General features: G+C 41.0%; 2 protein-coding genes across 2 annotated transcripts; one reads left to right on the plus strand and one right to left on the minus strand.

Moving 5' to 3' along the window:
- Window positions 1–599: 599 nt before the first annotated feature.
- MELLADRAFT_105781 (uncharacterized protein) lies at window positions 600–1783 on the plus strand (the record flags this gene model as incomplete). The annotated part of the gene is made up of 4 exons (XM_007409128.1): window positions 600–811; window positions 855–1382; window positions 1497–1522; window positions 1587–1783. 4 exons carry the CDS (start codon window positions 600–602, stop codon window positions 1781–1783), a joined length of 963 nt encoding a protein of 320 aa, XP_007409190.1.
- Window positions 1784–4035: 2252 nt separating this feature from the next.
- Window positions 4036–5598, minus strand: MELLADRAFT_85651 (uncharacterized protein; the record flags this gene model as incomplete). The annotated part of the gene is made up of 5 exons (XM_007409372.1): window positions 4036–4092; window positions 4135–4455; window positions 4525–4898; window positions 4970–5049; window positions 5123–5598. The coding sequence occupies 5 exons, from the start codon at window positions 5596–5598 to the stop codon at window positions 4036–4038; spliced, it is 1308 nt and encodes a 435-aa protein (XP_007409434.1).
- Between the last annotated feature and the right edge of the window lie 9556 nt (window positions 5599–15154).

Below are 15154 nucleotides of genomic sequence, written 5' to 3' on the forward strand. Positions count from 1 at the left end.
TAGCAGACTTTGTTCACCCAAAAGTTCTATCTTGTAGGACATGCACGCTCGTCCACTTCTTCAAGTATAACTCTCACCTTTACGGATTCAGGTCTCCTAGTCCCCTCGTACAACACTTTATTACATCTGTCATTGTGGTTGCTAGATCTTGAATTTATTACTGCTCTGTGTGTGTTTGTGTTTTCCTTCTTCACTCCGTTTTGTCTCAAAATCTTCACCTTCCCTGTGGATCACACCTATCACTGATAGACGTACAATCATTTCTTTATCTACAGCTCTGCAGTGCAGCTAGCATAATCCTCTCGAATTGGAAAATAAAGCCTTAAATAATCATATACTTGAGGCCTCCAGGGTAAATCATACATCTTTTACTTTCAGTCTCTTGAAACCCACTACACATCTTAGTTCAAGTATATTGATGTTCACCAATCTACATGTGTGCTCAACTTCCAGTTCCTTGTAGACCGCACTTCGATTGGCTTTAATCTACCAATACGATTTCCTACGTTCTTCAATTCCCTGAACAATCCCGGTGTGTTTTACCACGCTGTTTCTCCAAAAGCTTGTATTCAGGATCTGACTATCAATTGACTCTAGTGATGCCCAAGAAGGCAAAATCATCAGGATCTAGCACCAGTCCAGTCACGTCGCCAAGCACTGCAACCGAGCTCCTTTCGAATATGCAGAAGAAGGTGGCCGCTGCCCCTGCAACCTTTACTCTTGCAGGAGTCCCGCCATCAGCTAGTCGCCAAACTCCAAAGGCTCCAGACTCATCAATCGACAACAATGAGACCGACAACGAGTCTCATCCGTTATGGAATGCTGTGCAAACTTTACCCTCCGACCTTCGAAAGTTTCTTGAGTGAGATCAAGAAAAAGTCAATCAAGAAAATTGAATTCTATCGAATCCTTTTGCACTTCAACCCGGCGACCAAGGCTCGTGTGACTGGCCTCAAAGCGCTCTTAGTGGCAGAATTTGAAAAAGATTTGTTACCGCGCCTTCTGCCATTTATATCAGCCGCGCCGCCTACTCCTACGGACACCGAGGAAGACGACTTTGATCCTATGGCCTCCACTACAACTCGTTGCATGTTGAAAGAGGTTCTTCAGCGTCGAGCCCCCAGCGTGAACATTCCTTCAATCGCCAAGATAGATGGTTTACGCCGTCTTTACAAAGAACACATCAATCCAGATCTCAAATTACCCGAAGTTACGGAATTCACCAAAGCACCTCGTGCCCTCAAAGAGAAAGCTCTCAAGGGACACACAATCGAACACCTCCGTTTTGCTCTCCAATGCAAAAACCCTGAGGTATTCATTCACACTGCCGGCTTGGATCGTCCTGTTTGCCTTGCCTCATACATCAAGTTTATCTGTGAAGGGTCCGTTGAGCCTGGGGTTTTAGTCGAGAGATTTCACTACTCTATCATCACTTCCTGAATCGTGCGAACATCAAACAACTGTAATTTTTGTCTACTTTGCTTTTTGTTTTTGAGAATGTCATGCCTTCCTCACGCACCTGGTTTGTATTGTATGGTCTTCCGTCCCATGTCTTCTTGGGGTTCAACCAGCCGCTCTATTTCTAGATTTTGTTACTGAAACTACTTTGTATTGCTTGCACTGGACTGTACTGCCTGTCAATTTACCGTGTTCTATTGCTTATGACAATATGGTACATAAGGAGATGAATAAAGGCTACAATTCATCTCGTTACGAGATCATCGTCAGCCATTGTACATGTATAATCATGGATATACTACCAGAAATTGGACCACAAACATAAAATGCATAAAGGTTAAACAATCAAGCGCTCAAGCAAACCAAAAGATGAAAATACAAGAAATCCTGGAAGAAACAATCCCACATTGAGAAGTTGTACAAACAAAACCATTGCAATCGTAATGGCAAAGATGAGACAATTTTTCTGCACAATTGGATCTTTGTGAAGCTCATGGCTCTCATGAATGAATTGAACGTGCTAAAAGAATCCTAGTATTATTCATTGATCTGGCTTAAGTAGAATGTAGATGCCTCAAACACCAAGAGGACTGGGACAATGCCATTACAATCAGAAACACAGGCCACGTAATAGGATTAGATCAAATCAAGCACAGGAGTCTGTTTGTGGTTCAGCAATGTCATTGGATTTGACATTGTCTGAGTCATCATTGTATTGATCAACAAGCTTCTCGCTCGCAGGTCCAAGAAGCTTTTGGACTACCCTCTCGTGTATCTTGATCTTGTGATGGGCTGAAGACACCTCCTGCATCAAATCCAGAACCTCCACGTCCAACAGTTCAACCTTCGACTTTAGCACATGGATATCGCTGATGGCTTTTTCCATATGTAAAGCTAGATCTCTCTCAACTGAATCTGCCAAAAAAAGACTGAGCATCAATTTTTACGTACAGTATTGGTCAACATCATTATAACAAAACATCACACACCATTTACTTGCTTTTTTTGTACAGCGTGGGAATCAATATTGTCCCGCATCATTCTCCCAAGCAGAACCAGCATGTTATCCATATGATCCAATTTCGCCTGTAATGGACCTGCTTTAATTTGAGGTACACTTCAGTCTGATTGGATTATGCATCCCAACAAATCGTGAGAAGCAGAAAAGACTTTTATCCTTACCTTTTATTTCACCTTTTTGAGTACCTGAATCTGTGATATCATGGTGAATGACGACTGGTCAACACTAAGTTTAAGAATCCTTGAATCTTGAATTCTTTAAACAATATCTACAAACCTTGTGTTCCAGAATCTACAACTTGCACATCACTAGGTTCCACGACATCTGTTGCCTGGTGAACATCAACCATTGAATGTTGATTTCCGGCGATCGTGGTGTCTGGAGTTTGGGACCCACCTGTAGCTTACAGATCCCACGCTGAAATACCGTGACATCTGCGTAAAAGCATACGGTGTCGTACCGAAAGCGTCTTATCAGAAGACCCAGATGTCTGGTATCGTCTTTTCACTCATTCCCACCAACAATTTACAAGCCAAAGATATCTCATTCACACATCACCACCACCACCACCCAAAGTCCCTTTCAGCCACGTGTGAGTACCTTATTCACCCAATCACACACACATACCCACCTGAATTCCCCCATTCCCACATTCACACGCCTTTCCCCCATTCCCACTTTCAGTTCCACTTCTCAGTCGTCTCAAAAATGACAAGTCATTCTGACACACCCACCGCTAACACCACCAATCCCTCACTAATGACACCAAAATAAAAGCTTTTTGATTGCAAACAAACATGGCTTGTACATACTCCACGTAAAATGACTGTAAAATGACTAATTGATTTAAGAATTTTGATCATCATTGATTGCAACCAGATCATCTCAACACTTACAATTGAGTACTGTTTGATCACAAACAAACAGATTACGCACATCTCAGTGTAAAGTGGACAATGTTATTCTTGTTTTCAGAATATTGATCATGATTGATCCCAACAAGTACATTTCAAAAGTTACACCACATGCACATCTACTCAAAGTGATCACATCCCAAACCTGCAGTTACCATTGCTCATTGGCCCATCAAAAACCTTAAGAATATCCTCACATGTGCAATACACACATCACTTCACAACACATTCAAACCAACACAAAGAAAATCAAATGTAACTTCCATTACACCAAACAACTTCGGCAAAAAACTTTGGTGGCTTAGTCATTTCAACAATAACAAGTAATCTTTTGGAATAGGCAAGACTCCAGCCATTCAACTGATGACACGGATGTAAACCAAACTAACATAATTCAAGTAACTACATGTGGCCCCAGGGGATTGGACTCTTTAAGACGTTCAGCAACATTATCACTAACTTCCGCACGCACTTAAGTAGCATGATTTTCCAGTAACTTAACCTGAAACTTCCCACTGTTGATGTCATCTATCCACTGACGCCGAGCCTTTGCATTCATTCCTGTGAAACCTTTGAGAAAATCGACCTCCAGCATGCTTGAATCTGGGGCACGCTCGATGCCCACTGGGATTTTGCGCTCTTTTAAAGTGCCAATGGGATCAGCCACCTTAGGAAAACTCTTCTAAAGACCGACTTGAGCTATAAGTGAGGATATCACAAGTCAGCTGACTATACACATACCAAATCAACCTTGGTTGGATACATACCCAATAATTGATTCAACATGTCACTCAACGTCTTCTTATCGGTGTCGGATTTGTTGTTTGATGCTTTGTGAGTCAAAGAAGCTTTGTTTGCTGCTGCAACCGACTTGACTTCATCAATTGTCGATCCATTTTGACAATACAGTGGGAAAACATGTTGAAGCTGTGCCTTTGTTTCGACCCAAGTAGATATCTCATCCCGAGATGTATACTCTCTACACCAACCTTCACCAGACAAACTGTTGCTACATGCAATTATATAATAATCCAGTCCGACAAGGTGGTGGTACCGGGCCAGCTACAAAAATATATTGTCAATATAGTATAGAATGAAGAAAAAAAACGAAACAAACAGGCCAGTCCTTACTTCTTGGGCTATCTTTTTCATACATTGAAGAGATCGCTTTTCTTGTTTTTGAGAAGACGCAGAGGGTGTATTCAACTTCCGATCCCTTTCTACTTTTTTCAAGTCTACCAGCTTCTCATAAATCGGCCGATATAGAAGCTCGTCTTCCTCCTTAAGCTTCGGAATCTCAGGTATCAGTATTGAACTGTCACCAAAGACATTGCTATCTTCAATTATGTTAATTGCAGAGTAGTCGGGATATCCTCCAAGAGCGTAGAACACATTAGATGTGAACACAGCATACTCGTCGTCGGTAAGAGCTTGATAAGCGATTGAATTGGCTTGGTTTCGACGTGTGAGTATGTCGCTGGAATCTGGGTCTCGTCTTACAGGCACTGAAAAGAAGCCACAGTATCAGTGTACGGTGTTGAACACAGTATATATGTAGAGGTTAACTAAAACTGACTTGCAAACTTATTTGCATCAAGTGCAAAGCTTAACCAACGGTGCCAGGGATTTTCCGCATGAGTACCACCCATCAAGCCCCTTGAAATCAAAGCAACCATAATTAGAATACAAATAAATTGGTCTTGTTTATTTATTTAGCGCCCAGACATACAAGGCTCGCTTCAATTTCATAATGTCCACCCCAGAGACCATCACAATCATGTGAATAGTGTGGTCCAGGTCTTCAAGAACGGCTTGGCCTTTGGCAATGAAAGCGGCGCTTAGCTGATGATTCGACGAGCGCTGGCGTGCCAACTGTGCTTGAATCCGTCCAACAGGCCAAGATTTCTTCGCTGCCTGATAATTTTTTAAAGTGATATCACGTAGGTCGATATCTTCGGCTGTCACATCCCTTCCGGTAGTTTGCAGGCGTGGTTGCTGCGTAACAGCTGGCGTGGGCAGATAAGTTGGATCAGCGATAGGGCGATTCGTAGCATCTTCCTCATCCAGATCCAGCTCTTCCTGAGTAAGCTCCATCTCGCGGCGACGCCGTTTAGAAGGACGTTTAGGACCTTCCGAACTGGTCTGGTTGGTCGATTTGGTTTGAGTCGGACGAGTGTTTCGCTGTGATTTTGAGGTTGAGGGCATCGCGACGAGTGGTAAGTAGGTGTGTGTTCTAATCAATGTGGTAGAGCTATTGACCGAGGCCTGACGATGTGAAAGCTGTGGTAATGTATCACAGCTTACACACCATACAACATGTGAAATATGTTATACATAGGTACATGTCACTACCAGGTGACATGTACTGCACCTCAAATTTGAATATTTTCCAAAGTGTGTTGTAATTTCAAACACTCACTCATACCATAGTCTAGCAATTAAATGGGTTGACAAATGTCAGCCAGTCACACAAACTAATAGACGCAATCACACCTAGATTATCATTAGTGTATTTGATGAGGAACTTTGTCGCAATGACTTTTCAGCTAGAGCTCTCTAGTGTGTTACCTAGATATCCCATTCCCGTGACACCAGCGGAAGACCACACCCGACCGACCATACCAGAGTTGAAGATGTCTTAATCTTATAGGCACTAGGGACGGGTAGATTACATGGATCATTATCTTCATGTATAAGTTGATATATATTCATAAATGAGGATTCTCAATTGGGGTAACTGGCCAATCTCATAGTGGCAGATTTTGGCTGACGTCAAACAAACACTGACGGCAGCCAGTAGTCAAACCTCCCTGTAGCTCCCTATTGTCGAATTGTGTTCAAGGAACATTTGCAATTCACTTAGCTCCAGGGTGGACACAAACAGTATTTTTTGTAATACTAGATCTTCCACATATGCCCAATCGGGAAGAGCTAGCTTTGATTCGTTCTGTACATCTTTTTTCCGAGTCCTCATCTTTTCACTTATCATCAATTTTCAATTTTCACATCTTGTGATTTTAAAGTCATTCTCTCAATGGGATTGAATGGTCGTGCTATTGCTTGCCCAGGCTCCTCTCGATTTTCTAAACGCAAGGCTCCAACCACCCCTGCCGCAATCCAGAAAGCTGAAAATGACCAAGCAAAGACCACCTGGGGAAAGAGACGGTGTGAAGAAATTGTCGAGGCACTCAATTTTCCCCCTGAACCAAACCCTCAACCTACAAATGCTGACAATCTCAATGATAATCTTCAATTTAATGAGAACTTGGCAGAGCACATTGCCAACAATGCAAACAACGTCAACAACGATGATCCCCAACGGCCACCTTTAACATTCACTCAATTCATCTCGGGTGATCAATACAGGGATCACCGACTTCGACAGGATGCACAGTGGAAGGACATCATGCCATCAATTTTCATAGCTTTCATGCAAGGCGCGGAGCGCACATCAAACTGGGGTAATGATGCCCTATGGAAGCACGACTTCAATGAGAACATTATCTGCTCCTGTCGTGAAGGTGACAAACATCAACGGGCTGTTGATACTGTGGATTTGATTTGTGAGGTTTGGAATTATGATTGAAAATGTGATGTGGTTTACATGCTGAAGTTTGCTATGACCAGTTCGTCGCAAGCTTATTGTTGAATTCTGCTTGTGCACCCCAGACCAAGTTAGGTTGATCAACCAAGGATATCTCGGAGGAACACCTAAGCAGCCTGAGACTGCATTCTCTCTCTGGCTCCTTCGCTTCTATCACCTGGCATGGGAATATTGCCACTCAAATATTCAACCTTTTGCTTTAATGATAGACAAATTCTTGGACGTGTTCAACCCACTAATCCTGGTTGCTAATACCCATGAGGTGATATCATCTTTTCAATTGATGAAATACATGCTCTGACATTTAACATTCACCCAGCCTCGATTGTGGCGAGTTCCAATGACAGGTGCGATCATTTGCTACCAACAAATACTCAAAGGGATAGAAGAGCTCAAGACTCGCAGCCTTGACCTTACTCCTTTGCAGAGACTTGCGGCTAATTTCCCAAGGTGTTTTGGTCCACCTGGTGCATCGGGAATCCAGAGCGGACCTCAATACATAGTTTGCGTGGATGGAAACTTCCAACAGCGACGTCATGAATCCGCCAGTCGCATCTTTGACGAGATCCCAGTGGTCATGCCATCCTTATTTATGAAACCTGAGGCAGTATCAAAATGGGAGCCTCCCAATTCGGGTAGGCTCCCTAGGGCTGATGTTGACCTGGTATTACTTCCTTTTGAAAAAGTGCCAATGAAGGATCACACGGCTTACCTATCTATTGGTGCCTGTGATTAGGACCCCTGCACACAACAGCACACGGCAGCAGCGGACAAACGAGATGCATCCAGCTGGCGAGGTTGTGAAGAGACGGGTTTGATAGGAATGGCATGCCGACATGACCATATGCTGAAAATGGTCAAGGTCATCCGAAGTGGTGAAAAGTGAGCAATTAAAAGTAACGGAACATCATATTACTCTTAACTCACTGAACCGTACTCTTGTACCCCTCCTGAACAGGGCTTATTTTGTACATGCTCTGCTGGGCGAACTATTCACCGCAATTCTTGAAGGCTATACTGATACCAATAATTCTGGTGTTGGGCTCCTATATGAAATTGGATGTACCCTAGAAAAAGGTGTGATTAAGGTAAGTTTGTCACGGAAAATATTTTCAAATCTATTTTATTAATGTAATCATGAACATCCAGCACAATCTATTTGTTGATGAGCGAGCGCAAGAACGTTTGATCTTTGGTACAAGTGCATTTCATGCATATGTTCATCGGTGGTCCTGTCAACTGCAATACAATCCACGACTCAATGCGCGGTGGGGTTTCTCAGATGGGGAAGGACTGGAACGTGAATGGTTCAAGGTGTCACCTCTAATTGCTCCCCTGCGGTGGGCGAGTCCACAGTTTTGGGTTGACGCATTGCATCTGAAACTCCAGCATAACAATGCGTTATCTCGTGAGAAAGCAGGTATCCATCTATTTCTGCTTTTTTCTTATAATACCTTTGCAAGGTATATTGATTGAAAACCTAACATATGTTACAGCAAAGTCAACATTACTTAAGCTCGGGACGACACAAAAAAGACTACATGACGCACATAGCAAGCTTGGGGAGTTGGAAAGAAGTGGTCTGACAACCGAATATATTGGCGCTCAATGGGAACAACAGAGAACTTGTCAAGCTGAAATCACGGGAGACGGGAGATTGATGACACTGAAGGTTCAACTGGGCCGACTCATTGAACTTGAGGAGGAATTTCAACTTGCTCAGTGAGTTTCTCTAAGACCTCCCTATGATGAACACCTATATTAAAGACAGTTTTATAACTATCAGCAAAGAGCTGAAGACTCTTCGCCGCAAAAGGAGGGCAAATATGTCACAGGCTGACCATGACGCTTTGCGAGACCTCCCATCAACACTTGTTGAACTAGAAGAGGCAATCACCAAAATTGCGGATGATTTAGGAGGTGATGCATTTCGAGATATGCCTGAGGTGAAAGGTGAGTTTGTGATTGATTGTGACTGAGTTTGTTGAACTGAGTAATGGGTTAAATATTCCATATCCTAGACCCACGGGCACGCCTCACAATGCGAATTCGAATGACTAAGGAGTCGCTTTATGAAGCAATGGTTGGGAAAATTGAGTGGCAAAAGAAGTGGAATCAGCCGGGCCTAGGTCAGTCTAAAGTACAATGCCAGGTTTTAAAAGTAATCTATTGATCATTGCTTGGTTTGATAGGGACCTCCGACCAAGCAAGATATAAGAAAGTCATGGACACTTGTAACAAAACTTTGACAACCAAATATGCAACATTCAAGTCAAATGTGGTGAAGTACCATAACAATTACCCAAATTCCCCAGTTATACGACTCCCAACATTGGAAGAAGTGAAAGCAATGGATATAACCGATGCTTTTTGGAATATAGGACATCTAACGCATCCCGACGAGCCCTGGGCTGTCGATGTTGCAACACAAATGGGAATCCAGGCCTTTCGAACAGCGCGAAGTGCTGCTGAAGAGCTTGAAAGAATAGCCTGTGAAGTTCAGCACATGATCAGGTCAGCCCTAGAAATGGAACTTAAGCTCAACTCGCTGCTCACGCTCTGCCACTTGCGTGAGTCATTCTATATATTTAACTAAATAACAATAAATTACTGATCTTGGAATCACAGCATGGGTCAATGGTGGTCCTGAAGAAAAGCAACCATTGCAGTTAGTGATGGCTGATGCACTCGTCTCAAGATCCAATTGGGAAGTATGTCAAAACATGTTGAAAGCGTTGCATAAAGAGCTTACCTTTTGGTTTTGTCGAACTTGGATGGTTTGGCACACTCACCTTCCCGGGCTAATTCAAAATACGGCAGCCTATTCTAATGAGACCATGGCTAGTTTTTCATATTTGCAATTGCAATGGAAATCTTTGATAGAAAGGTGCAGTCGCACATGGGAATGTATTGTTTGGTGCCCATCGGTGCCTGCACAACAACTTGATGAACTGGAATTGATTGATCAGGAAATACCGTTACATGATGAAGATGATATGAGAAATAACATTGATGACTTGGAGTATGACCTTACTCACAACCTGGTATTAATGGAAGATGATGATGAAATGCTGGTTGATTTTGTTCTTACGGGTGATAATTTTTAAAGTGCATCTTCTCATATTTGTACAAATGTTCATCCTTGAATCATTCTACACATTCAAATCCCAAATCAGTCTTTTTATTTATTATGTCTTCACAATTCAGAATATGCATGATAAATGATTTGCCGGCCATAAAATGGATGGCTACCTAACAAAGCCCCGCTTTGACTGCATAATAAAGCAATTGAGCCTTTGAAGCAAAGGGTTTGCTTCAGGGATACAATTGTTAGTCCCACTTTGGAATGTCCCAAAGCGGTAAGACAATAATATTACAGAATGAGAAGGATTCCCTTGGTTAATCAGTCTCTTATACTCTATAAGAAGACTGAGTAACCAACTTGGACTCAGGAGGTGGACCCAGGCGCCGGTGGTGGTAGTAATATTCCTCCACATATATACTATTCTATCATATTACTATTATAAGTTGTGAATATATGTAGGTTCTGATTGACATCAAGGGGGATCCTACATATTATTCAAAAATTGTGTCTCACTGTAAGTCTTGAATCATCTCATTGAGTCTTATGGTTACAAATTTTTGCCTATTATGAAGGTGGAATATAGATAATATTACTAATATTATGAAGGACAAATATACTTCTAACAATTGATTATCAAGCCTGTTGTTACTTGAATATGTAGCAGAAATATCCCTTGCACATCTCATTTGTCCTGTGCAATACAAGTAAATATGAATACTAATGAAGGAGGAATATTATGACTAAGATAGTTAAGTTGTCAACAATAATAGAGTCATAATTTTAAGCTGATAATAATATCAAGTAAGACTGTTAAACTTACATATTGTGAACTGGTGAATCTATGTACGTACCTCCTGTAAGAGGCATAATATGATTCATATTATTCAGTTGTCCATAATAATAGAGTAATATGTTTAAGTTGATAAGAATATGAAGGAAGAAATGAAGACTTTTAAACTGACATATTGGTCACTGGTGACTCTATTCACATACCTCCCATATGAATAACTTTTCTCCTTGTCCTTCTTTCTCTGTGACTTTATGTAAGTCATGTATCATATCAAGGATTAACTTTACAGCCCAGGTTCTCAAACATATGTAGGAGGAGTTGCTCTATGTTTCCCAGTATGTGAACTCCAGCAGAAGGTTGGGAAAGTATGAAGGAGGGATAATCCTCCTACAAATTATTCAAAAACTTATATGATTATCAGTTTGTGAAGGACATCACATGTATGATATGATATGAATGAGGAATATGGTTTTGAACTTTGGAATAATCAGTGGAAGGGATGATACATATGCGGACCCAATCTATTTTTCTTTTGATAAACACAGGGTGGCTTTGGTTTAATATGAAGGGGGAGTTTTTGACCATTATGCAGAAGGAGAATTCACGACTTGTGATGATTTCTCAACTCATGTTCAACAGATTTTGTAAGTGGGAAGATTGAAATGTATATGTGATATTCTGACCAACAAAAGGAATATTCACCTCTTGTGATGTTTTCTCAATTTATATTCAAGTCATATTACTTCCTACGGAATGCGAGATGTGTCAAGGTGACAATGCAAAAATCAAAAAACAAAAATCACAATTCCCGGGTGCGAAAATCAAAAATCAAAGACAAAACTACAGAAAATACTCAAACACAGGGCAAAAACCCCTGTACTGGAGTAAAAGTCATGGCAGAAACCCCTTTCAGACCAGGTTACGGCCCAAATTTCAGTAGATTTACAACTTGAAACTCAACATTTGTCACCCCATTGTCGCATTGACACAAAAAGTACCAGGAAAGCCACAAAAGAGGAAATCAAAATTCAAAAAACAAAAAAACAAAAGTTGAAAATCAAGAAAAAAATGTCAATAATCAAAAAACGACAATTAACAAACCATAAACAAGGACCCCAAAGATGAAAACTTCACATTAGATGATGGAAAGTGTACAAACCACCTCTCGACCTCTCTACCTCTCAACCAATCACACAACCCACACACCATCACCAATCATCTTAGTCATTCTTCCAACTTTTGTCATAGTCACCACCCATCCACTTGTTCAACAAAACCTACACTACACTGAACTTCTTTGATCGTCTCCACTCTTCTTCATCCTTATTTGATTGTCTTCACTCTTCTTCATCCTTCTTTGACCGTCTTCACCCTTCTTCAATCTTCTTGGATTGGCTTCAATCCTCTGTAATCTTCCTTAGTATTCTTCAATCGGCTTCAATCTTATGTAATCTTCTTTGATTGTCTTCACTCTTCTTCATCCTTCTTTGATCGGCTTCAATCTTCTTGAGTATTCTTCGATCGGCTTCAATCTTCTTGAGTATTCTTCAATCGGCTTCAATCTTCTTGAGTATTCTTCGATCAGCTTCAATCTTCTTCTTTAGTATTCTTCAATTGGCTTCAATTGGCTCCAATCTTCTTCAATCTTCTTTGATTGCCTTCCATCTTATTTGATCAGCTGCAATCTTCTTTGTTTTTTTTTCTCAGAGCTTTGTCTTTCAACATCATGAACCGTCCCAATTGTCCCTTGTGTCAAAATACTCTCCGTCAAGGCAGACAGCAAATATGTGAACCGTGCCTTGAAAACATCAATGCGGACCAAAACAAAATAGTTCCTCAATCTTCTCAACCCCGTCAGGCCCAACCCAATCTTCCCAACCCCGCCCTGCCAACCTCAAGGTCATCAATGCCAAAGCAGTGCTACAACAGAATGTGCTTATATCCTGGAAGAAGTACTTGACATTACACAATACCGCAAGTATACCAGCAATCACAACTTTGAACTCTGTGATTCTGATATTCCTTTGGTCAATGAGGTGATGCAAGGTCTCAGTCATTGGTCTCATAAACACTATGACGGAAGAATAAAGGTTGCGGATCTTCAGGGGGTGGGTTTGGTATTGACAGTCACAGTCCTCTGGCAAGCCAAACCGGCCTTTGATTTTTGCTTTGATTCTTTGACTGACATGTTCTCTTCCAACATCCCGGACTGGATCCCGTTGGGCATTGTGTTGTTGAGCCTTCTTCCGCTTTTGGTACTTGACCAACTTTTGCTTGCAGAGGTCTGATACTGGTTTTGGCATCTATGGAAAAAAACATTGTTTTGATTAGTGGTATGTTCAACACTTCAAGATTTTGGAATTTGTGTGGGGATGCCGTGAAATAATGATCAAAGTGAATAAACATTGAGTGATTGAATATTTGATGGATTGAATGTTTGATTTGGGAAATGAATCAATGTGAGATTTTATGAATGATTGATTGATTGAATGAGTATTGAGTAATTTCTTGAGGATTGAAATCAGGAAGCACCGAGATACATTTAGCAAAGGGTTAGGCTGGTATTTGGGGGTCCCCTCGGTCACTTGCCCTGCCCTTCACAAGACATAAGCATCTCTGCATGTATCTCAAGTACTTCCGTCTTCCATGAGTCAATGTGAATAACCTTGAGCTGTAAATCTTTGGATATAAGTGAATTTGCATATGTGAATAATTGTTTGAAGGAATGATTGATAAAGTAATTTCTTGAGGAGTTAAATCAGGAAGCACTGAGTTACATTTAGCAAAGGGTTAGGCTGGTAGTTGGGGGTCCCCTCGGTCACTTGCCCTGCCCTTCACGAGACATAAACATCTCTGCATGTATCTCAAGTACTTCCGTCTTCAATGATTGTTGGTGAGTAAATCATGAGTGGTAAATGTTTTGAATTATATGAGTCTTCTTTTGCGATGAATTGAACAGATGTTTGAGAAATATTGATTGATTTATCAATCTACATTCAATTATTATTGGCTTCTTGTGGATTCTTCAAGGTTCTATTTCTTCTTGAGGATATAATATTTGTTCTTATATGTTCTGTCTTCATCATGTTGAAGTGTAAGGAAGTAATGGGAAGACAAAGGAAGGAGCAAGATTACCTTGGTTGATTCAACAAATTGAAGGAAGCGGACAGTATGGTTTTCAGTAATAAGATCAGCAGAATCAGAGAACAAAGGACTGGTTAAATGCTTGCACTCGAATGGTGGCTGAGTTGTGGTCAGCCATCACACTGTGTATACACATGTAGCCTTACACATTACAGTTGATATGTCTACATATCTAACATGTAAACATATGGTTCACACAAAAGTTGCCCCACCAAAAGATTCATCACTCTTTGAAGGGAAAATCCCCAATTGGTTTTATAGCTTCTGTGATCAATCTTTCAATAATTTTATTTGTGAAGAAAAAAATTAGATTTGTAATACTGAAGTTCTATAGTCTCCAGCCGTACCGTTGAGTTTTTTGGCAAAAAATATCAAGTCACATCAGGATAAGAAAGTTTGGTCAGTGAGAATTTTTCAAATAGAGATAACTGTCATATAGGTTTAACACTCAAATTGTGGTCGTATAAAACAAGTGACTTACCTTTTATAGAATCATGTATATTGTCAAGTGCACTGTACAAAACAACCAAGTCAGTCTTATGATAAAAATGTATGAGAGTGATAGTATAGATAATATAAAATGATTTACCAATGAGCTGAAGGTGTAGAAGTATCTTTTGATTTTCAAAAAACATCATGATTTTCATCTTCTAGCCAACCTAATAAAAACCAATTCATCAGAAAAAAGAACTTTGACATATATAAGAAAAACTTAAGAAATTGGATAATTTAATCCTTAATAGAACTAACATCTACAGTTCGATAATGTAAATATTCTGCCGTATTTACATTTCTTGCTCCTTTTTAACATTCCAAATCATAATATAAAAAAATCGCCTCACCATTGCATGATCACCCGGTGATTGTGCAATGGAAGAAATACCCAACCGCTAGGAGGATAGCCACACCACCTAGCGGTTAGGTGGTCCAGCCACCGCAGGACCACCGGGTGATTGTGCGATGGCACACCAGACCGGGGCCCCGGCCTTCATCTCACAATCACTTGGTGATTGTGCAATGAAGAGACCACTTACCTGCTAGGAGGTCTACCTTTAAAAGGTAGACCACCTAGGATTTAGGTGGTCTAGCAGCTGCCACCCACCGCACAATCACTCGGTGATCGTACGGTGGAGGAACA

Source organism: Melampsora larici-populina, assembly GCF_000204055.1.
Source record: "Melampsora larici-populina 98AG31 unplaced genomic scaffold MELLAscaffold_15, whole genome shotgun sequence".
Taxonomy (NCBI): domain Eukaryota; kingdom Fungi; phylum Basidiomycota; class Pucciniomycetes; order Pucciniales; family Melampsoraceae; genus Melampsora; species Melampsora laricis-populina.